The sequence below is a fragment of the Mytilus californianus genome, unplaced genomic scaffold, assembly GCF_021869535.1.
Source record: "Mytilus californianus isolate M0D057914Y unplaced genomic scaffold, xbMytCali1.0.p SCAF_25, whole genome shotgun sequence".
Classification (NCBI taxonomy): domain Eukaryota; kingdom Metazoa; phylum Mollusca; class Bivalvia; order Mytilida; family Mytilidae; genus Mytilus; species Mytilus californianus.
In genome coordinates, this window is record NW_026262674.1 from 2,033,224 (window position 1) to 2,059,285 (window position 26,062).

Consider the following 26,062-nt stretch of genomic DNA (forward strand, 5'->3'; position numbering starts at 1 on the left):
CGTAATCAGGTACGTCTTGACTACGACCTGAAGGCGTTTAAACGTCATGTAAGTGATATATGTCTATAAACTAGATATTTAAACCTTTAACGTTTTATTTTACTGACAAAGATTAATCAATTAATGAGTCTGTCCCAAGGCAAGAGCCTGTAATTCAGTGGTTGTCGTTTGTTACTGTATATCTATACTTAAACCATTGCCGTAAACATCAGCCTATTCATGCTATTCATTTACCGTGGTTTTTTGTTCAAGAATCAACGCTTCCTAAATCTGTCGCTGAAATGGACTCTCCAAATTATATTCAATTGTTTCCTTTTTGTGCCTAATTTCATTAAGTATGAACTGGCTAATTTACTGATTTCTGTTCACGAATAGAATTAATTTAAAAACTTATCTTTAACTTTTATTATTTTTGTTCACTGGGAATCGAACCCTTCCTTGAAAATGTTATGTGTGACTGACAACATCACATTGGCGAAATCTCTCCGCTACCAATGGATTGCAAATAAGAGGTCTATTTTATATATATAAATAAACGTATGAACAGACACATAGGGCGTGTACCTTTATATATACATAATAGACAATTGTATAGTATAAGTTGATAGCTGCGAGGATGAAATCAATGAGTTATAGAGTCAAGTTAAAATTAGAGACTTGTCGGTTTAGGTTCGAATCCCTGTTTTTGTCTTTGTTGTCTCTTTTCCTTTAGTTTTTTTCCGTTTTTCTTACTATGCATGATATTGTTGATATTTTGTAATAATAACGGGGTTTCCCGTTTATTTTTGAATTATTACTGGCTATTTCACATGTTTGAAAACAAAATGATTACATTTAATTTGTCCATTTCTGTTTTATATCAAATATAGTATGATTTCATCTGTTTTACTACATATCTAAACAAATGCTTATTCGAAAATCCCTATGCGAGTAAATCGTGATGTGCCGAGAATAAGACATCTTGCTAGAAATTTCGGTAACATACTTATTAATTAGAAATATGTCTTATTTGGCAAATTATTGATAAAATTCAGATGCATAATAATTCAGACGTGTTATGTTATATTTGTGCTGTGCCTGAATAATTCGGACTGTCCATGGTGGAAAACACTAAAAACCTGGGATGTGTTTTAATTGATTTTAGTCTCTGATGCATGATTTTTTATTGTTAATTGTTTTGGCTTGTAGCTAGCTTTCAGTAATTGCAAGTACTCTCAAATCGTACTTTCGTGTTAATTTGACCTGTTGACACAATTTGTAATGCATTTCTATAATTCAATGTTTACTTATTTTGTGTTATATCTCGTCTCATTATTTTTAATATATATTTAGTATGACGATAAATTTTCACTTCTGTACTCGTACTCTGAACAACAAATTTATTAAATTTGTAAAAAAATGTTTACTTCCGTACTGCTAACAACAAAATTATTATATTTACATCTACCTGTGTACGTTGTTTTATTTAACGCCATTTTGTCCCAGGTAAGAGTTGTCTTATTGACACTCTTCCAACATCTATTTTATTACTACCTGTAACGTCTATGTTATATAGGCACCTACGTTTTAATATTGTATTTATATTGTGTCATAGATCAAACTTATTCGTTCAGTGTATGTTTACTTGTTCTTGTTTAAATGTCTTTTTGATCGAGTTAAGCCATTTCAATTGATATTTTATAGTGTGTCATTTTATATGTTACACTAATGTCTCAGGTTATAGTGAAGGTTGACGCCTGTTAAAACGTTTGAACCCGCTGCATTTTTATACACCTGTCCTGAGTCAAGAGCCTGTTGTTCAGTGGTTGTCGTTTGATAATGTGGTTCATAGATGTTTCTCGTTTCTTGTGTTTTATATAGATTAGACCGTTGGTTTTCCTGTTTGAAGTGTTTTACACTAGTCATTTTGGGGCCCTTTATAGATTGCTGTTCGGTGTGAGCCAAGGCTCCGTGTTGAAGGTCGTACTTCGACCTATAATTGTTAACTTTTTATACATTGTGACTTGGATGGAGAGTTGGCTCATTGGCACTCATACCACATATTATTCATATTGATGGTTTTCTCAACGGAGCACATGAGATCACCCCCAGTTTTTGTTGGGGTTCGTGTTGCTCAGTCTTTGGTTTTCTATGTTGTGTTTTGTGTACTGTTGTTTGTATTTTTCTTTTTTAGCCATGGCGTTGTCATTTTATTTTCGACTGAGTTTGAATGTCCATTTGGTATCCTTCGCCTCTTTTTAACATTTTGTTATGTAGGGACTTTTTATAGCTTGCTATGCTGTATGGGTTTTACTCATCATTGAAGGCCGTACGGTGATCTAAAGTTGATATCATCTATGTTATCTGGTCTCTCTTCTACAGTTGTCTCATGCTTTTGCAATCATACCACAGCCCCATATCTTATATTTACAAACATCATGTTTCATGAATCTCTCTTTATGTATGTAACGTCATTTATATATGTAATTTGGTGAATGTTACAATTGGTCTTTTCAGAATCTAAAGAACTATGGGTAATGTCATTGTTCGTATATCAAAAGGAAAACAACGATACGTCATTGGTTGAATTTCAATTGAATATGACGTTTTTAACCAATCAAAACATTTTGGTGTACATTTTTAAAAATATTTCCCAGAATACATTAGATTCTACAACGGCGAATTAGGACGCTTTTTAACATACCATAAGGACAGCATACTCCACTGCCGCCTGCTGGAGGTGTGTTGCATTGATATTTACCAGGACATCTTCGTTGACCGTCACCACAACTGATTGATAATGGTTTGACATTACCTGTACATCCTGAAAAATAAAATAAAATATGAAAGATATAAGTTTCAAATGCATAAATTGGGTATATTCAAAATCTCTACCATAAGCTGGTAAATTGGTTTGACTTTGAAGTCTGTTATATCTTTTATAAAGAAAAGTCAATAAAAACTGATAAAATCAACGTTATCAACTAGCGGAACGAGTGGAAAAACGGGAGCGAGTGGATTAACTTCAAATGCCAAGATAACAACAATTCATAAAAATCAATATTTCAAATGATCAGAGTTTACCAAAAAAATAATTGATCCTTATTGTTGATATTTTACATTAATTTTTTCTGATACACTGACAAATAAAAAAGCCCCCTAAAATCAAAGTACACGTAAATAATTAAACTGTGTGAGCAAAAAGAACTCGTTGTTTTGAAAATTTAACTGACTGTTTTTGATAGATTTAAATGCTACATATATACTTTTCCGATATTCAGATGCAGTTCAACGACTTCCAAATGCGTACAAAATTCCATCAAAATTCAAATTATTGCCCAACTACGGATACGAAGCCGTAAAGTCATATGATTCTTCAAAATACAAAAAAGATGAATATGTTTTATATACTTGAATGTCTAAGTTTTATTACACAACACTTTCATTTGAAAAGTATAACAAAATTCCGAACTTCAAGGTATTAGAGTTCAAAAAACAGCTGTCATATTGCTGACTTGATACAAGCATTTTCCACACAAAAATGATGGGTTAAACCTGATTTTTAGCTAGCCAATCCTCCCATTATTATGACATTTGTTTATAATTCCGTTATATTGAAAAAATTGGGTGAGCAACCCAAACAGACATAATAGATAAATGTGACAATATTTCAGATTCAGAGGCTAAAATTTTGTAAAGATACACCACGACGGACTGTAAAATTCAAACTAACATACAAATAAATCTAACAAACACGTCAACAAAAAGGTGTTGTAGTTGATAGTAAATGTGAAAACGATAATCCTTTTATTTTAATTAAATCTTCTAAAATATACTGCTATTGAACTATGGTCTACTCGCCGACAGTTTTTCCGTATGCAGCAACCTTAACCAGGACACCTCTCACTAGATATACGACAATAACATAGCAAAGTATAAAGGGAAACCGTGATGGAAGAGAAAGTTAAAAAAACGTAGAAATAAGAAAGTATTAACTAATTCTGATAGTGAAAAAATCATAAACCAAATTATTTGATAAATGTTATGACAAAGTTTAATCAACTAATGGGAACACATGGAACTTATATATATATATAGACAATAACTTTGTTCATTGTTCTATCGATTCATTTTTATACACGTGCTCCATGATTCGGTTTTGTTCATTGAGGGTAAAAATCGAATAAATTCTCGAAAATAACTTAGCAGCCACATTTTTGATTAACAATTCCCGTATGAAATGGTTTGTTGTAATAAATACGTCATGGATTCTTAATAGGCCCAGATGCCTTAGTTTAGTTTATGCACATGTATTGCCTTAATATTCATGTGCATGTCGTAAGTGAGATATCTCATTAGTGGTTGTTTTGAATTGTTTTTTGCTGTTGCCATTTGGATAATTTATGTTTGGAGAATCTGTACAATTTATTTGCATTTTCCTCTAGAGTTTGGAAGGATCCTGAGCTTGCTGAGGAATTTGATAATTGGCGTATATCCTTGTTTGTCTGCTGTCTCACTAACATATGCCCCACTTTCTATTTTCATATACAGAGAAACCTGTCTAAATCGAACCCCATCGGGACCAGGTTCACATCACATACAATTTGATTCGACTGGACTTCAGAAAATGCATGGTTGAGACAGGTTTTCGGTTTATGTAAGATTCGGTTTGCAGGCTTCATTGTACTTGTACTTGTCATTTAGAGAGGGGTTTACATATTTCTTTATTACCTTTATATATCTGAAAGCAAATCAATGTCGCAATATTGAAGTATCGAGCTTACAGAAAAGTGTTGACAAGTATCATCCTGAACTGTACAACTGTAACTTTCGTGGTGGAGTTGCATTTTTCGTGTCTTATTATTTGTGTCCGATCATAGTAGGACTTGATATTGAAAATAACTGAATATGCGGTATTGAAATACAGTTTCCAGGTCAACCTAGTGTTTTCCTAATTTCCGTATACTTACCTGCAACGAGACAGGCGTTTTAATTTGTTGGTGGATGAATTGGCATATTTAATGGATATCTACCGTGTCTATACAAACATTGGAACTGTTTTTATATTGGGCGATTTCAATTGCAAGATAGAAGGACCGCGATATAACTTTGTAACTTACTGAATACACACTTAGAGGCGACTATACATACTTACATTTCAGTATTGCGATGGTGGGCCAAAAACAGCTATAAATCACATAGTAACTCAAAGAGAGAACATTTACTATATATCTGAAGATTTTATTCCTGATGAATATATATTGAACATTGCGGACCATAAATCTATCATATGCACGATGAAAATTACCGGCCGTAAATCAGGAACGATGAATCAGATTCCGAATATCACACTCTTAGGTGAAAAAGGTGCTTGGACGAAGGCGATTGGACTTAATTTAAACACGAACTATTATTTTGCCGTATCTCAAAATCTTTGGAGTGTCTGTGCACCATTTTCGCTTGAAACTATTGAGTCATACTACAAGACTAATATTGATACAATAATGACTGCCGATCATGATATCTTACCACATAAAAACTTTGTCAAACATATAAATCCGTATTGGACGGACGCGGTAAAAAGTAATCATCCATATATGAGAGAACGTCGTGCAGACTGGATTGCAAACGGCAAAATACACAGAAGAAACGATTTCCTTTTCAGAGCATTTACGGACGCTAAAAGAGATTTCCGTAAGGAATTAGAACGCGCATATAATTGTTACATGAAAGACTGTGCACAAAAAATCGAATAATCTATAGACTCAGACCAGAGATACGTGTGGTCAGTTCTCAAAATTCACAGAAAACAAAAGGTTATTTGTCATCAGCTTCGTGTGAATGGAAGTACATATACGGCAGATGATGATATATGTGAGGCTTGGGCCGAATACTTTGAATCAATATTTAAAAGCGACAGATTTTTGCTCAAACTTGAAAGAGAACAAAGTATAAAACAACAAATTGCTGATATTCGAAACGTCTTTAGAGCAGTCAGTGACGATATAATGAAGTTTAAATATGACAAAATCTACGATATTTAAGAATAACAAATCTACTGGTTTTGATAAGGTTTCTTATGAACACGTGAAGTATGGTGGAAAACCCCTACAAAAACATGTGTGCACCTTATTCAATCTGATAATTCAAAATGTCATATTCCTGTCGATTGGAAAACAAGTGTTATAATTATTATTATTCAAAGGTGGGAATACAGACAAAACTGACCCAAACACATTCCGAGGTATATCGCTTTCGAGAAAATACTCGTTCCTCATTTAGAACCTCTCCATCAAAACTTAATAAAAAAATATCTAAAAGAATATGGTGTTTGTGGTAAATTTTGGCTGTTAATCGACGAAATGTATCGTGGCATAAAAAGCTCAATCTTATTCAATAAGAAACTGTCGAGATGGGGAGAGCGTCAAAGAGGTGTGCTATCAGCCGTTATATATATATATATACCTAGTCTTTATCAATGACTTGCTTATTGAATTGAACAACACGAGATACGATACAACTCTCTATGATTTAAGAGTCGCATGTTCTGTACAAGCGGATGATATAGCCCTTATGTCTCCTACAACCATAAGAATGCAAACTCTTATATACATTTGCAAGTTCAGTGAGCGTTGGGCTTTCAAGTTTTCGCCAAGAAAGAGCCATGTACTACTGTATGGGATGAGGCAAGGTATCGCTATCGATAGATTCTTTCTATATGGTTCAGAAATACCTATCTTCAAATCCACTAAACATGTCGGTATTCTCTTAGAGAGTAGCTTTGATTCTATTGAACAGATGCTGAATGCATGTCAGATGTTACGAGCAACTATTATTTCGATTATGAACTCTGGTGTTCATCTGAACTATGAAACGATCTTACCAAATCTGAATTATTATTGCATGAACGAGCTCACCGATTCGTATGTAAAGCAGTGCAAGTCTTACCAAAAAGGTCTAGATCAGACAAGTGTACCAGCCTTCTTGGATGGCTCTGCATTGAGTATTATATTGACAAATGCAAACTTTTATTTTTCGGCAGATTATGTAAACTAGATTCAGCTCACCTACCAAAGCAGATAATGATAGCCAGACTGCTCGAGTCTAAATACAAATATGTGGACAATCAGCTTGGTTTCATTCCTGATATGTATAGACTATCTAATAAGAACGGTCTTTTGTAATATATTTTTAATCTTATTGAACTTTTCCTTCAAAAACTGTCTGGAACAATGCACTGTTGCAAAATATTTACAAGACTGAACAATTGCAGTGGTTAGAAAGGAGGTCAAACGACAGAGACTTCAACTTTTTCAAACCTATCCATCCAGTCATAAAGTTACATAAAGCATGGGTAATTGCGAAGAGATATCCAAATTAAAGGGTAGCTACAAAGTACGTTATTGACCTTTGTGCTATTGTACGTATGGAAGTTGAACAACTACTATATGAAAAATGCGGAAAACTGTTCTCAAACGTTTTAGAAGATATACTATGCTCATGTGATTTTGTTCTAGATTATGGAAATGACATGTGGAGAAACATTATAAGCATAAACCCAATTCAGTTTATTGTCTGTATGGACAGCCTATTATCTCTAGAATTTCCAGTCGCACTTCTATCCTGTGACACTAAATACGAACTAGATATTGACGAGGGTATCGATCGTATTCTCGAAATTTTGTGTCCAGCATGTATACAACACTTGTAAACTCTTCTATCTATAATTTACAGGTCATTAACGACAATCACCATTGCTTAATCTTAATGTTTCTTTGATATTTTTAACTGTCTAAATGTGTTTTGTATGTGTGTGTTCTATGTCTAATGTTTTGTTTATGATATGATATAATCTCTGTATAAGAGGAAATTATAATGATACACCAAAACATCGCTACCTGTTTTGCATCTACAAATTGGACAGTTGTTTTCATCTAGAACGTTTCCAAAGGGACAGTATATAGCACAAACAGGTCCACATCTAGGTCCTGTAAAAGGTGTAAATGTATTAACATTTATAACATTATTATAAAGCCTTTTCTAATACTTTTATAGATTTTTCGAGAAGAAACTAAAAAAGAATATAAATATTTAATAAAATAGAAATTGACCATTATATTCGGATTCTCTTGATCGATAACATGTACGGATGATGGCAGAAGTAATGAGTTGAGAATACAAGCAACAGTGTCTTAAAAACACAGATACAGACCTAAAGATTGAGCATCCCCAAACCACTGAAAACCAGGAATGAACTAAGTCAAAATGTCCATAAAAGCGATCTTACGATTTATAAATACGCAGACATTTATGGCTGGAATGCAGATTCCAAATCAAATTTTTCTTGTGGGTTGAATTTACTATGCGCACTTAAATTGTATTTGCTCAAAAGCGCAACAGTCAGTAAAATATTGTCAGGTTATAAACAAATATACGAAATGAAAAAAAGTGTTACTCTCATTAAGTTTCCGTAATTGCCTTATGAAGGTACTATCTTTTTAATTACCTGGATCAACACAACTTCTGGAACATCCCTGTTGACAACACTTTTGATTACCAGGACAACTTCCATCATTAGTACAATCTCCTGGTCTAACAAATAACGGACAGATAACACCAGGTGTGTTAGGTGGACATTCTCCTGGCTTGGTTGTAGGCTCTTAATTAAAATCAATTTTAATGGGATAATATTTTTTTTCTATAAAAGTCTACTTTTCTTCTACTAGTATAAAGATAATAGTAATGGTGGAAAACAAGATCAGTTTAATTACATGCACCAAGCATGCATCCTCAACTGTATTTTATTATAAGCCACGGATAAGGCTCACACGTTCATTGAAATTTAAGAAAAAAGCCATTCAAATCCATCAAAATGAGCGCCACTCTTTTAATCATGCTTATTGGACACGAAACTATTTACCATTTATGTGCTTTTAAAGGACGGAGCGATTACTTGATCTGTTCTCACCTTATGTGTTTGTATCTCATACATCCATTATAAATATACAAATCAATGTAAAACAGAAAGTAACTTGCATGAACTCAAAAACTCAAAAACGAGCAAGACCGGGTTCTTTGAAAGGCTAAGCTTTTCCTGCGATGCATACATCACCCGTTATGCAAATCCACCTTCAGTCAAACTGATACAATCAGGAAAATAAACTGACAAAACCATGGCAAAAAAAAGGAACAGACCACGAGATAAAAAACAGTATATAAAACGCCACATATAAAAGTAAAGACTGATCACAATTGACCCCCCCCCCCCCCGAAAAAAAACCCGGGGGTGATCCCAGAAGCTCTGGATGGAAAAACCGATTCTGTTCAACAATAAAGACTCCCAATCCGTTACATTTACTCACTTTTTTTTATCTATACATTTACCTACTTTCTATATCCATACATTTACTCACTGTCTTTATCTATACATTTACTCACTTTTTTTATCTATACATTAACTAACTTTCTGTATCTATACATTTACTTACGTTCTGTATCTATATATTTACTTACTTTCTTATTTAAACATTTACCTACTTTCTGTATCTTCACATTTACTTACTTTCTTTATCTATACATTCACCTACTTTCTGTATCAATACATTTACTTACTGTCTGTATATATACATTTACTTACTGTCTGTATCTATATATTATCTTACTTTCTGTTTCTATACATTTACTTACCTTCTTTATCTATACATTTACTTACTGTCTGTCTGTATCTATACATTTACCAACTTTCTTTATCTATATATTTACTTACTGTCTGTATCTATACATAATCTTACTTTCTGTTTCTATACATTTACTTACTGTCTGTATATATATACATTTACTTACTGTCTGTATCTTTACATTTACTTACTGTCTGTATTTATACATTTACTTACTGTCTGTATCTATATATTATCTTACTTTCTGCTTCTATACATTTACTTACTTTCTTATCTTCTTGTCTCATGCTTTTGCAATCATACCACAACCCCATATCTTATATTTAAAAACATCATGTATCATGAATCTCTCTTTATCTAATTTGAAAACATCGTTAAGTCATTGGTTGAATTTCAATTGAATATGACGTTTTTAACCAATCAAAACATTTTGGTGTACATTTTTGAAAATATTACCCAGAATACATTAGATTCTACAACGGTGAATTAGGACGCTTTTTAACATACCATAAGGACAGCATACTCCACTGCCGCCTACTGGAGGTGTGTTGCATTGGTATTTACCAGGACATCTTCGTTGACCGTCACCACAACTGATTGATAATGGTTTGACATTACCTGTACATCCTGAAAAAGAAAATAAAATATGAACGATATGAGTTTCCAATGCATAAATTGCGTATATTCAAAATCTCTATCACAAGCTGGTAAATTTGTTTGACTTTGAAGTCTGTTATATCTTTTATAAAGAAAAGTCAATAAAAACTGATAAAATCAACGTTATCAACTAGCGGAACAAGTGGAAAAACGGGAGCGAGTGGATTAACTTCAAATGTCAAGATAACAACTATTCATAAACATCAATATTTCAAATGATCAGAGTTTACCAAAAAAATAATTGATCCTGATCGTTGTTATTTTACATCAATTTTTTCTGATACACTGACAAATAAAAAAGCCCTTTAAGATCAAAGTACACGTAAATAATTAAACTGTGTGAACAGAAGGAATTCGATATTTTGAAATTTTAACTGACTGTTTTTTTATATATTTAAATGCTACATATATACTTTTCCGATATTCAGATGCAGTTCAACGACTTCCAAATGCGTACAAAATTCCATCAAAATTCAAATTATTGCCCAACTACGGATACGAAGCCGTAAAGTCATATGATTCTTCAAAATACAAAAAAGATGAATATGTTTTATATACTTGAATGTCTAAGTTTTATTACACAACACTTTCATTTGAAAAGTATAACAAAATTCCGAACTTCAAGGTATTAGAGTTCAAAAAACAGCTGTCATATTGCTGACTTGATACAAGCATTTTCCACACAAAAATGATGGGTTAAACCTGATTTTTAGCTAGCCAATCCTCCCATTATTATGACATTTGTTTATAATTCCGTTATATTGAAAAAAATGGGTGAGCAACCCAAACAGACATAATAGATAAATGTGACAATATTTCAGATTCAGAGGCTAAAATTTTGTAAAGATACACCACGACTGACTGTAAAATTCAAACTAACATACAAATAAATCTAACAAACACGTCAACAAAAAGGTGTTGTAGTTGATAGTAAATGTGGAAACGATAATCCTTTTATTTTAATTAAATCTTCTAAAATGTACTGCTATTGAACTATGGTCTACTTGCCGACAGTTTTTCCGTATGCAGCAACCTTAACCAGGACACCTCTCACTAGATATACGACAATAGCATAGCAAAGTATAAAGGGAAACCGTGACGGAAGAGAAAGTTAAAAAACGTAAAAATAAGAAAGTATTAACTAATTCTGATAGTGAAAAAATCATAAACCAAATTATTTGACAAATGTTATGACAAAGTTTAATCAACTAATGGGAACACATGGAACTTATATATATATATATATATATATATAAACAAGTCTAAATTGAAAACAACGTTCAAACCTATGATTGCGTTGGATAAAAACCGCAATTTTTATACGTGTGCATGCAAAACAAATTTCCTGGTAGAGGGGTCTAACTACAGCACAAACAACATTTTCCAAAAGACCAAAAGAGTGAAAAAGTATATTTTAACAAAACGCATATATATAAAGAAAATAACTTTGTTCATTGTTCTATCGATTCATTTTTATATACGTGCTCCATGATTCGGTTTTGTTAATTTATCAACGTTGAGGGTAAAAATCGAATAAATTCCCGAAAATAACTTAGCAGCCACATTTTTTATTAACAATTCCCGTATGAGATGGTTTGTTGTAATAAGTACGTCATGGATTCCTAATAAGCCCAGATGCCTTAGTTTAGTTTATGCACATGTATTGCCTTAATATCCATGTGTATGTCGTAAGCGAGATATCTCATTAGTGGTTGTTTTGAATTGTTTTTTGCTGTTGCCATTTGGATAATTTATGTTTGGAGAATCTTTACAATTTATGTGCATTTTCTTCTAGAGTTTGGAAGGATCCTGAGCTTGCTGAGGAATTCGATAATTGGCGTATATCCTTGTTTGTCTGCTGTCTCACTAACATATGCCCCACTTTCTATTTTCATATACAGAGAAACCTGTCTAAATCGAACCCCATCGGGACCAGGTTCACAACACATACAATTTGATACGACTGGACTTCAGAATATGCATGGTTGAGACAGGTTTTCGGTTTATGTAAGATTCGGTTTGACAGGCTTCATTGTACTTGTACTTGTCATTTAGGGAGGGGTTAACATATTTCTTTATTACCTTTATATATCCGAAAGCAAATCAATGTCGCAATATTGAAGTATCGAGCTTACAGAAAAAGTGTTGACAAGTATCATCCTGAACTGTACAACTGTAACTTTCGTGGTGGAGTTGCATTTGTCGTGTCTTATTATTTGTGTCCGATCATAGTAGGACTTGATATTGAATATAACTGAATATGCGGTATGAAATACAGTTTCCGGGTCAACCTAGTGTTTTCCTAATTTCCGTATACTAACCTGCTACGAGACAGGCGTTTTAGTTTGTTGGTGGATGAATTGGAATATTTAATGGATATCTACCGTGTCTATAAAACATTGGAACTGTTTTTATATTGGGCGATTTCAATTGCAAGATAGAAGTACCACTATATAACTTTGTAACTTACTGAATACACACTTAGAGGCGACCCGTGGGTCTATACATACTTACATTTCAGCTATAAATTACATAGTAACTCAAAGAGAGAACATTTACTCTATATCTAAAGGTTTTATTCCTGATGAATATATATTGAACATTGCGGACCATAAATCTATTATATGCACGATGGAAATTACCGGCCGTAAATCAGGAACGATGAATCAGATTCCGAATTTCACACTCTTAGGTGAAAAAGGTGCTTGGACGAAGGCGATTGAACTTAATTTAAACACGAACTATTATTTTGCCGTATCTCAAAATCTTTGGAGTGTCTGTGCACCATTCTCGCCTGAAACTATTGAGTCATACTACAAGACTATTATTGATGCAATAATGACTGCCGATCATGATATCTTACCACATAAAAACTTTGTCAAACATATAAATCCGTATTGGACGGACGCGGTAAAAAGTTATCATCCGTATATGAGAGAACGTCGTGCAGACTGGATTGCAAACGGCAAAATACACAGAAGAAACGATTTCCTTTTCAGAGCATTTACGGACGCTAAAAGAGATTTCCGTAAGGAATTAGAACGCGCATATAATTGTTACATGAAAGACTGTGCACAAAAAATCGAATAATCTATAGACTCAGACCAGAGATACGTGTGGTCAGTTCTCAAAACTCACAGAAAACAAAAGGTTATTTGTCATCAGCTTCGTGTGAATGGAAGTACATATACGGCAGATGATGATATATGTGCGGCCTTGGCCGAATACTTTGAATCAATATTTAAAAGCGACAGATTTTTGCTCAAACTGGAAAGAGAAAAAAGAATAAAACAACAAATTGCTGATATTCGAAACGTCTTTAGAGCAGTCAGTGACGATATAATGAAGTTTAAATATGACAAATCTACGATATTTAAGAATACCAAATCTACTGGTTTGGATAAGGTTTCTTATGAACACTATGCACAAGTATGGTGGAAAACCCCTACAAAAACATGTGTGCACCTTATTCAATCTGATAATTCAAAATGTCATATTCCTGGCGATTGGAAAACAAGTGCTATAATTCTATTATTCAAAGGTGGGAATACAGACAAAACTGACCCAAACACATTCCGAGGTATATCGCTTTCGAGAAAATACTCGTTCCTCATTTAGAACCTCTCCATCAAAACTTAATAAAAAAATATCTAAAAGAATATGGTGTCTGCGGTAAATTTTGGGTGTTAATCGACGAAATGTATCGTGGCATAAAAAGCTCAATCTTATTCAATAAGAAACTGTCGAGATGGGGAGAGCGTCAAAGAGGTGTGTTATCAGCCGTTATATATATAGTCTTTATCAATGACTTCCTTATTGAATTGAACAACACGAGATACGGTACAAATCTCTATGATTTAAGAGTCGCATGTTCTGTACAAGCGGATGATATAGCCCTTATGTCTCCTACAACCCAAGGAATGCAAACTCTTATATACATTTGCAAGTTTAGTGAGCGTTGGGCTTTCAAGTTTTCGCCAAGAAAGAGCCATGTACTACTGTATGGGAAGAGACAAGGTATCGCTATCGATAGATTCTTTCTATATGGTTCAGAAATACCTATCTTCAAATCCACTAAACATGTCGGTATTCTCTTAGAGAGTAGCTTTGATTCTATTGAACAGATGCTGAATGCATGTCAGATGTTACGAGCAACTATTATTTCGATTATGAACTCTGGTGTTCATCTGAACTGTGAAACGATCTTACCAAATCTGAATTATTATTGCATGAACGAGCTCACAGATTCGTATGTAAAGCAGTGCAAGGCTTACCAAAAAGGTCTAGATCAGACAAGTGTACCAGCCTTCTTGGATGGCTCTGCATTGAGTGTTATATTGACAAATGCAAACTTTTATTTTCCGGCAGATTATGTAGACTAGATTCAGCTCACCTACCAAAGCAGATAACGATGGCCAGACTGATCGAGTTTAAATACAAATATGTGGACAATCAGCTTGGTTTCATTCCTGATATGTATAGACTATCTAATAAGAACGGTCTTTTGTAACATATTTTTAATCTTATTGAACTTTTCCATCAAAAACTGTCTGGAACAATGCAGTGTCGCAAAACATTTACAAGACTGAACAATTGCAGTGGTTAGAAAGGATGTCAAACGACAGAGACTTCAACTTTTTCAAACCTATCCATCCAGTCATAAAGTTACATAAAGCATGGGTAATTGCGAAGAGATATCCAAATTTAAGGGTAGCTACAAAGTACGTTATTGACCTTTGTGCTATTGTACGTATGGAAGTTGAACAATATATGATAAATGCGGAAAACTGTTCAAACGTTTTAGAAGATATACTATGCTCGTGTGATTTTGTTCTAGATTATGGAAATGACATGTGGAGAAACATTATAAGCATAAACCCAATTCAGTTTATTGTCTGTATGGACAGCCTATTTTCTCTAGAATTTCCAGTCGCACTTATATCCTGTGACACTAAATACGAACTAGATATTGACGAGGGTATCGATCGTTTTCTCGAAATTTTGTGTCCAGCATGTATACAACACTTGTAAACTCTTCTATCTATAATTTACAGGTCATTAACGACAATCACCGTTGCTTAATCTTAATGTTTCTTTGATATTTTTAACTGTCTAAATGTGTTTTGTATGTGTGTGTTCTATGTCTAATGTTTTGTTTATGATATGATATTATCTCTGTATAAGAGGAAATAATAATAATACACCAGAACATCGCTACCTGTTTTGCATCTACAAATTGGACAGTTGTTTTCATTTAGAACGTTTCCAAAGGGACAGGATATAGCACAAACAGGTCCACATCTAGGTCCTGTAAAAGGTGTAAATGTATTAACAATTATAACAATATTATAAAGCCTTTTCTAATACTTTTATAGATTTTTCGAGAAGAAACTAAAAAAGAATATAAATATTTAATAAAATAGAAATTGACCATTATATTTGGATTCTCTTGATCGATAACATGTACGGATGATGGCAGAAGAAATGAGTTGAGAATACAAGCAACAGTATCTTAAAAACACAGATACAGACCTAAAGATTGAGCATCCCCAAACCACTGAATACCAGGAATGAACTAAGTCAAAATGTCCATAAAAGCGATCTTACGATTTATAAATACGCAGACATTTATAACTGGAATGCAGATTTCAAATCAAATTTTTCATGTGGATTGAATTTACTATGCGCACTTAAAATGTATTTGCTCAAAAGCGCAACAGTCAGTAAAATATTGTCAGGTTATAAACAAATAAACGAAATGACAAAAAGTGTTACTCTCATTAAGTTTCCGTAATTGCCTTATGAATGTACTATCTTTTTGATTACCTGGATCAACACAACTTCTGGAACATCCCTGTTGACAACACTTTTGTTTACCAGGACAACTTCCATCATTAGTACAATCTCCTGGTCTAACAAATAACGGACAGATAACACCAGGTGTGTTAGGTGGACATTCTCCTGGCTTGGTTGTATGCTCTTAATTAAAATCAATTTTAGTGGGATAATATTTATTTTCTATAAAAGTCTACTTTTCTTCTACTAGTATAAAGATAATAGTAATGGTGGAAAACAAGATCAATTTAATTACATGCACCAAGCATGCATCCTCAACTGTATTTTATGAAAAAAGGCCACGGATACGGCTCACACGTTCATTGAAATTTAAGAAAAAAGCCATTCAAATCCATCAAAATGAGCGCCACTCTTTTAATCATGCTTATTGGACACGAAACTATTTACCATTTATGTGCTTTTACAGGACGGAGCGATTACTTGATCTGTTCTCACCTTATGTGTTTGTATCTCATACATCCATTATAAATATACAAATCAATGTAAAGCAGAAAGTAACTTGCATGAACTCAAATACGAGCAAGACCGGGTTCTTTGAAAGGCTAAGCTTTTCCTGCGATGCATACATCACCCGTTATGCAAATCCACCTTCAGTCAAACTGACACAATCAGGAATAGGAACCAATATCTTGGTTGACTGATAAAACAACTTGTTTTAATATATATAGATATCTAGAACCGCAAAAACATGTCGCTTGTGAGTAGAGAAACATACTTTCGTATCGGGTTACCAATGTGTGACTAAAAAATCTTATGAAGTGTCGATTTCAGTTCAGAGGCAAAATGTACAAAATGTACCAAAGTAAAATTCAAACTCATCAATCGAAAATAAACTGACAAACCATGGCAAAAAAAAAGGAACAGACCACGAGATAAAAACAGTATATAAAACGCAACATATAAAAGTAAAGACTGAGCACAATAGACCCCCCCCCCCCAAAAAAAAAAACAAAACAAAAAAAACCCGGGGGTAATCCCAGAAGCTCTTGATGGAAAAGCCAATTCTGTTCAACAATAAAGACTCCCAATCCGTTACATTTACTCACCTTTTTTTTATCTATACATTTACCTACTTTCTATATCCATACATTTACTCACTGTCTTTATCTATACCTTTACTCACTTTTTTTATCTATACATTTACTAACTTTCTGTATCTATAAATTTACTTACGTTCTGTATCTATATATTTACTTATTTTCTTATTTAAACATTTACCTACTTTCTGTATCTTCACATTTACTTACTTTCTTTATCTATACATTCGCCTACTTTCTGTATCAATACATTTACTTACTGTCTGTAGCTATACATTTACTTACTGTCTGTATTTATACATTTACTTACTGTCTGTATCTATATATTATCTTACTTTCTGTTTCTATACATTTACTTACCTTCTTTATCTATACATTTACTTACTGTCTGTCTGTATCTATACATTTACCAACTTTCTTTATCTATATATTTACTTACTGTCTGTATCTATACATACTCTTACTTTCTGTGTCTATACATTTACTTACTGTCTGTATATATACATTTACTTACTGTCTGTATCTATACATTTACTAACAGTCTGTATGTATACATTTATTTACAGTCTGTATCTAAATATTATCTTACTTTTTGCTTCTATACATTTACTTACTTTCTTATCTTGTTGTCTCATGCTTTTGCAATCATACCACAGCCCCATATCTTATATTTAAAAACATCATGTATCATGAATCTCTCTTTATCTAATTTGAAAACATCGTAAAGTCATTGGTTGAATTTCTATTGAATATGACGTTTTTAACCAATCAAAACATTTTGGTGTACATTTTTGAAAATATTACACAGAATACATTAGATTCTACAACGGCGAATTAGGACGCTTTTTAACATACCATAAGGACAGCATACTCCACTGCCACCTGCTGGAGGTGTGTTGCATTGATAATTACCAGGACATCTTCGTTGACCGTCACCACAACTGATTGATAATGGTTTGACATTACCTGTACATCCTGAAAAAGAAAATAAAATATGAAAGATACGAGTTTCCAATGCATAAATTGCGTATATTCAAAATCTCTATCACAAGCTGGTAAATTGGTTTGACTTTGAAGTCTGTTATATCTATTATAAAGAAAAATCAATAAAAACTGATAAAATCAACGTTATCAACTAACGGAACGAGTGGAAAAACGGGAGCGAGTGGATTAACTTCAAATGCCAAGATAACAACTATTCATAAACATCAATATTTCAAATGATCAGAGTTAACCAAAAAAATAATTGATCCTGATTGTGGATATTTTACATTAATTTTTTCTGATACACTGACAAATATAAAAGCCCCCTAAAATCAAAGTACACGTAAATAATTAAACTGTGTGAGCAAAAAGAACTCGTTATTTTGAAATTTTAACTGACTGTTTTTTTATATATTTAAAGGCTACTTATAATAAGTATATACTTTTTCGATATTCAGATGGAGTTCAACGACTTCAAAATTGCCTAACTACGGTTACGAAGCCGTAAAGTCATATGATTCGCCAAATTAAACAAAAAAAGATGAATATTTTTATATACTTGAATGACTAAGTTTTACTACACTTGTTGTGTATCTAAACTTTCATTTGAAAAAGTATAATAAAATTCCGAACTTCAAGGTAAGTTCAAAAAGGGGAAGTCCATAAAACAAACAAAATCAACGTTATCAATCAACAGAACGAGTGAAAAAAAAACAACTGTCATATTCCTGACTTGGTACAAGAATTTTCCCAAACAAATAAATGATGGGTTAAACCTGGTTTTTTAAGCTAGACAAACCTCCCATTATTATGACAGTTGTTTATAGGTTGCATTTCTGTAAATATTGGCAATGCATTTTCCCATAGGAACTCTCTTTACGGCTAAAACTGTACCACTTTTACTATGAAGTTTTGAAAAAAATCATATCCTAGAATGGAAAGTTCATATGCACTACTATTTTTTTCAAAGGTCAAAATATAGGGCTGTGCGGCATATTTTCAACATTTATATGCTACGAACTTCTAAGAGTTTAAACTAACAATAAATTTCTTAACTGCCTCTACCTCGACTCTAGGATTACTACAGATTTCAATATAAACAATATACACATGTATATTTACTGGTAACATTCCCAATTTATGTCTCTATGAGATGCAACATAGAGATCATAACTGGGAACCAGTATGTAAACAAAATTAATTATCTATGAATATTCTATATCTCCACAAAAGAGGCGTGGTTTGAGAAACAGCTGTATTTACAAAGTGCAACCTATAATTCCGTTATATTGACACAATTGGGTGAGCAACCCAAACAGAAATAATAGTTGAATGTTACAATAATTCGGATATAGAGGCCAAAATTCTGTAAACATACATTACAACTGACTGCAAAATTCAAACAAACATACAGAAAAATCTAACAAACACGCCAACAAAAAGGTGTTCTAGTTTATAGTATGTGAAAAGACGATAATCCTTTTATCTTAATTAAATCTTCTAAATTATACTTCTATTGAACTATGGTCTACTCCCCGACAGTTTTTCCGTATGCAGTAAACTTAACTAGGACACTTCTCACTAGATTTACGACAATAGCATAGCAAAGCACAAAGGGAAAACCGTGACAGAAGAGAAAGTTAAATAGACAGCTGCGCCACGAGCGCATGATACGCCCGTCGTCTTGTGTGTGAGGTTTTATGCAATAATCATAAATCGTTTCTGAGATACGGCGCGACATGTGAAAACGCCCCTTTTTTTTATAAAAAAATCAATAACTCTAAAATAAAATTTTGAATCATCACCAAAAAGGATACAGATCTTAAGATTAATATAATTAAGAAGTGTGTAAAGTTTTAAGCAATAATCATAAATCGTTTTTGAGATACGGCGCGACATGAAAACCCCTCCTTTAAAAAAAAACTCAATAACTCTAAAATAAAATTTTGAATCATCACCAAAAAGTATACAGATATTTTTATTAATATAACTAAGAAGTGTGTAAGGTTTTAAGCAATAATCATAAATCGTTTTTGTGATACGGCGCGACATGTGAACCCCCCCCCGCTGGTTTTAGTTACAAAGTCCCGTAACTTAAAAAGTTTCAATCTTATTTTCATTAAAAAGTATACAGATCGTTTAACCATCATAAGAAACAACTATGTAAAGTTTCATGAAATTTGGATAAGTCGTTCTCAAGTTACGGTACGACATGTGGATGCCGGACAGACGGACAGGCGGACAGACAGACAGACAGACAGACAGACAGACGGACGCCGGAAATTTGTATACAATAATACGTCCCGTCAAAATTTTGACTGGCGTAAAAAAATATAAAAATAAGAAATTATTAACTAATTCTGATAGTAAAAAAATCAGAAACCAAATTATTAAACAATTGTTATGACAAATTTTAATCAACTAAATCATCTCATTGTTTTATACACGTATTCCATTATTCTGTTTTATTCATTTACCAAGGTAACAATTGAGTAAATTCCCGAAATAACTTGGCAGCCAAATTTTTTACCAACAATCCCCGTATGAAATGATTTGTTGTAAAAAATACGTCATGGATTCGTAATAAGCCTAGAGGCCTTAGTTTAGTTTATGCGAATGTTTTGCCTTCATGTCCATGTGCATGTCTTAAGTGAGATATCTAATTAGTGGTTGTTTTAAACTGTTTATTGTTGTTGCCATTTGGATAATTTATATTTGGAGAATCTTTACTATTTATTTGCATTTTCTTCTAGAGTTTGGAATGATCCGGAGTTTGATGAGGAATTTATTAAATGGTGTAGACTGCTGTCTCACTGAAGTATGCCCCACTTTCTATTTTCATATACAGAGAAACATGTCTAAATATATGAAGTTTTTATTCCTGATGAAGATAAATTCAACATGTCGGACCATAAATCTATTATGTGCACGATGGAAATTACCTGTAGATCGGGAACAATGAATTAGATTCCACATTTAACACACTTAGGTGAAAAGGGTGCTTGCACGAAGGCGATTGAACTTAATTTAAACACGAACTATTCTTTTGCCGTATCTCAAAATCTTTGGAGTGTCTTAGCACCATCCTCACCTGATACTATTGAGTCATACTACAAGACTATGATTGATGCAATAATGACTGCCGATCATGATATCTTACCACATAAGTATTGGACGAACGCAGTAAAAAGTAATCATGCGTATATGAAAGTGCATCGTGCAGACTGGATTGCAAACGACAAAATAAACAGTAGAAACGGTTACTTTTTCAGAGCATATACGCATATAAAAGAGATTTCCGTAAGGAATTAGAAAGCGTATATAATTGTTACATGAACGACTGTGCACAAAAAAATCGAAGAATCTATAGACTCAGACCAGAGATACGTGAGGTCAGTTCACAAAAGTCGCAGAAAACAAAAGTTTACTTGTCACGAATTTCGTGCGAATGAAATAAAATTGAGAATGGAAATGGAGAATGTGTCTAAGAGACAACAACCCGACCAAAGAGCAGAAAACAGCCCAAGGCCACCAATGGGTACATATACGGAAGATGATTGTATATGTGAGGCCGTGGCCAAATACTTTGAATCATTATTTGAAACCGACAGATCGTTGCTCAAACTTGAAAGAGAACAAAGTGTAAAACAACAAATTACTGATATTCGAAACGTCTTTAGAGCAGTCAGTGACTATATTACGGAGTTTAAATATGACAAAATCTACGATATTTGTAGAAAGTTAAAGAATAACAAATCTACTGGTTTTGATAAGGTTTCCTACGAACAAAACCCCTACAAAAACATTTATGCACTTTATTCAATCTGATAATTCAAAACGGTCATTTCCCTATCGATTGGAAATAAAGTGCTATAATTCCATTATTTAAAGGTGGAAATAAAGACAAAACTGACCCAAACTCATTCCGAGGTATATCGCTAACGATCGCGTGCTGCATATCGAAGATTGTCGAGAGAAAACTCGTTCCTCATTTAGAACATCTCCATCAAACTTTCCTCATCCGACTCAAATAGCTTATCAGAAATTATTATGCAGTACACATGCATCTTTTACTATGGAGGAGGTAATTGGACACTATGTCGAACGCAACAGTAAAGTCATCGTTGTTCTGATGGACAGTATGAAAGCATTTGATTCCATGTGGAATGACGCTCTACAACTAAAATCAAAAGAATATGGTTTTTGTGGTAAATTTTGGCTTTTAATCGACGAAATGTATCGTGGCATGAAAAGCTAAATCTTATTCAATAATAAACTGTCGAGATGATTTCAACTACAACGGGGAGTGCGTCAAAGAGTTGTGTTATCAGCCGTTCTATACTTAGTATTTATCAATGACTTGCTTATTTAATTGAACAACACGAGATACAGTACAAATCTCTATGATTTAAGAGTCGCATGTTCTGTACAAGCGGATGATATAGCTCTTATATAGATATAAGAAGATGTGGTATGAGTGCCAATGAGACAACTCTCCATTCAAGTCACAATTTGTAAAAGTAAACCATTATTGGTCAAAGTACGGACTTCAACACGGAGCCTTGGCTCACACCGAACAGCAAGCTATAAAGGGCCCCAAAAATGACTAGTGTAAAACCTTTCAAACAGGAAAACCAACGGTCTAATCTATATAAAAAACGAGAACCGAGAAACACTTATGAACCACATCAACACACGACAACCACTGAACATCAGGTTCCTGACTTAGGACAGGTGCAAACAAATGCAGCGGGTTTAAACTTTTAATAGGCGTCAACCTTCACCCTACCTGAAGCAAAAGTGTAACATCACAACATAGAAAGACACACTATAAAATATCAATTAAAATGGCTTAACTCAATCAAAAGACATATTAACAAAAACAAGTGTACATACACTGAACGAATAAATTTGATCTATGACACAATGTAAATACAAATTTTATAAAACAAGGGGGTAAGATGTAAACCAATATGAAAAAGACAACCATAACCTTGGACAAAATGCCGCCAAATGAAATAACGTACACAGGTAAATAAAAATAATTTTGTTGTGAGGTATACATGGAGTACGGAAATAATTTTTACAAAATAAATAATTTTGTTGTTCCTAGTACGAGAACAAAAGAGAAAATTTATCGTCATACTAAACACTTATCAAAGGTGATATATATTAAAATAGTGAGGCTAGATATAACACTGAATAAGTAAACATTAAATTATGAAAATACATTTCAAATTGTATCAACAGGTCAAATTAACACGAAAGTACGATTTGAGGTTACTCGCAGTTACTGAAAGCCAGTTAAAAGCCAAAAACAATTAATAATAAAAAAATCATGCATTAGAGACTAAAATCAACTAAAACACATCCCAGAGATTGTATAATTTAATATATAGATAGAGAAAAACAACTTTGAACATGATATCATACATTAGTTAAAGACATCAATTGCCCACAGTTTGTTTCGTTGGGATATGTTTTCAAATCGTCATTTTTACGATAGGTATAGACATATTGGCACATATTACTTGGGGTATATAGTCAAATATATGATAAAGACAAATATTTCAGACAGATATAAATGTATGGTAAATATAGAAATTTGCTATTAATTTCCTTATAAATTGGAAAGGTGTAGATTATATGGACATTCCAATCTTTCAACTACTTTATTGGTCCAGAAATAGTAATACAAATATAGCTGTTGGAAATAGGGGTTTGGGCGTGGTTGTATATATTTATTTGATTTTTATTAATTTTCAATCAACAACAGATTTCTTTTAAATATTGGTGCTCAGTCGTCTTTCCATTTTGAACCGAATGAACGTTTTCCAACAAATCCGTCATGATCCACGTTTTCGGATATCAGTTTACAGTTAATCATACTTTTAGTTTAGTTTTCAGTAAATTCAGATATGAATGGTTAATTTGCCCTTATCTGGTCGTAAAACAATGGTTCCTTTTAAGGTCATTTTGAAAACAGTTTGATTACACCAAGTAATTGAAATATGAGTTCAATGCATGAGTCAAAATTCGAACTTCTAGAAGGCAGTATATTTCGATTAATTCTTAACTTTGGTAATGTAATAACTCAAAAGTAAAATAACAAAAATACCGAAGGAACATTCAAATTTGAAAGTCCCTTATCAAATGGCAAAATCAAAATCTCAAACACATGAAACGAATGAAAAAGAACTGTCATACTCCTGACTTGGTTAGGGATTACCTTATGTAGAAAATGGTGGATTAAACCTGATTATATAACTAGCTAAACCTCTCACTTGTATGACATTCGCATAGAATTCCATTATATTGACAACAATATTAATAACTAGAATTATCTTATAAGTCCGAGATCAAAATGTTAAAATACTGTACAAAACATAATGTCTTTGTTTACACGGTACAATTTACTGTAAATTGGTAACGACCCGAAAAATACCGAGCGGTTAAAATTCATGAAAAAGTTTGCGAAAAAGTCTTGAAGTCATTCCTGAATGTTTATTGCTATATAATATATCGTTGCGAAACATAAAACGACCAGTTAGCCTCCACAGAAAACCTTAAATCCTCGATATAGATTGTTTGGTAGTTTTCTATATCCAGTTTCGTAAAATAATGTTAGATCAACGGGGTTTATCGTCAGTTAAGTGTATATTTATGACCTTTTAGAAACATTTTTAGTTCAGAAGGTCAATAGAATACTGAGAGATTAAATATCAATATCCCATCGATATGATGAATATATATGATAACACTCATGGTCTTTGTTTATTGTGTTATTATAATTATAGACAAACAACCTAATCTGATAAAGTATATGTAAGTGTATGGTCGTGAAATATTCAAATAATATGTTCACCCAAACACACGCCTCCTGTTTAAATTGAAAAACCATTAAAAAGACCAGAAATTAGTTCATACAAAATTGTCTTTTCTTTCAGATAGGCGTCCTTCGGTCCTAACCGAATCTTGTATTTTAGCTGAGTTTTGAAGAAAGAAACGTTTAAATCAATTTTAGTTTATTTCCGGTCCGATTTATTCCAATGTAATAATTATGTTTTCAAATTTCGAAATACTTAAAACTAATGTAAAAATAAAAGCATGTGTTATGATTGCCAACCAGACAAATCTCCACCAAAGAGCAAATGACATAAAATAACTATAGGTAACCGTACGGCTATCAACAATGAGAAAAACCCAAACTGCATAGCAAGCTATAAAAGGCCCCGAAAAAAAAACAAACGTAAAACAATTCAAATGATAAAACTAACGGCCTTTTTTTATGTAAAAGCAATAAACGAAAAACAAATATAATATACAGCAACAAACCACAACCACTGAATTACAGAATCCTGACTTGGGACAGGCACGTTCGGATGTGGCAAGATTAACTATATTTGCGGGTGACCAACCCTTCCCTTACTTGGAACAAATGTTTTACAACAAAACATAAGAATAAACAATAAAAATCAGTTGAGAAAAGACTAACTCCTCAGATAGATAAAAAGTACAAAAAGAACTAACAAAATGCTTTATAAATACAGCGTTAAAACAATAGTACATCCTTCTACCATATAAAGTAGTAAACGGGGCTATGTATATGTGATACTAAAATGAGTTTTATTTACGTGCAAATTTTTACATCGTGCAAATTCAAAGGTTTAAATCCGCTATAAGCATATAGCGAATCGGAAACCGGCCTTGAATTAGAACATTAAGCACATATTTTTGTAAGCAGCTGTCTATCAATGTCGTCTTTGAGGTTTTAAATATCTCTTTATCAGTATCGTTTCAAAAGTTATATGTTTGCAAATGTCTGTTATTTAAATAATAACACAGAATTCATGGTGTCACTTCCAATGCATC

General features: G+C 33.0%; 1 protein-coding gene across 1 annotated transcript in view; it reads right to left on the reverse strand.

Moving 5' to 3' along the window:
• Positions 1-26,062, reverse strand: part of LOC127732525 (cysteine-rich motor neuron 1 protein-like) — a 319,989-nt gene that overhangs the window by 84,884 nt on the left and 209,043 nt on the right. The window contains exons 23-28 of the mRNA XM_052241553.1: positions 16,140-16,292; positions 15,532-15,621; positions 10,164-10,283; positions 8,486-8,638; positions 7,878-7,967; positions 2,684-2,803 (exon numbers count right to left, since the gene is read on the reverse strand). Coding sequence (XP_052097513.1) covers positions 2,684-2,803; positions 7,878-7,967; positions 8,486-8,638; positions 10,164-10,283; positions 15,532-15,621; positions 16,140-16,292 — 726 coding nt within the window. The remainder of the gene's footprint in view (positions 1-2,683; positions 2,804-7,877; positions 7,968-8,485; positions 8,639-10,163; positions 10,284-15,531; positions 15,622-16,139; positions 16,293-26,062) is intronic.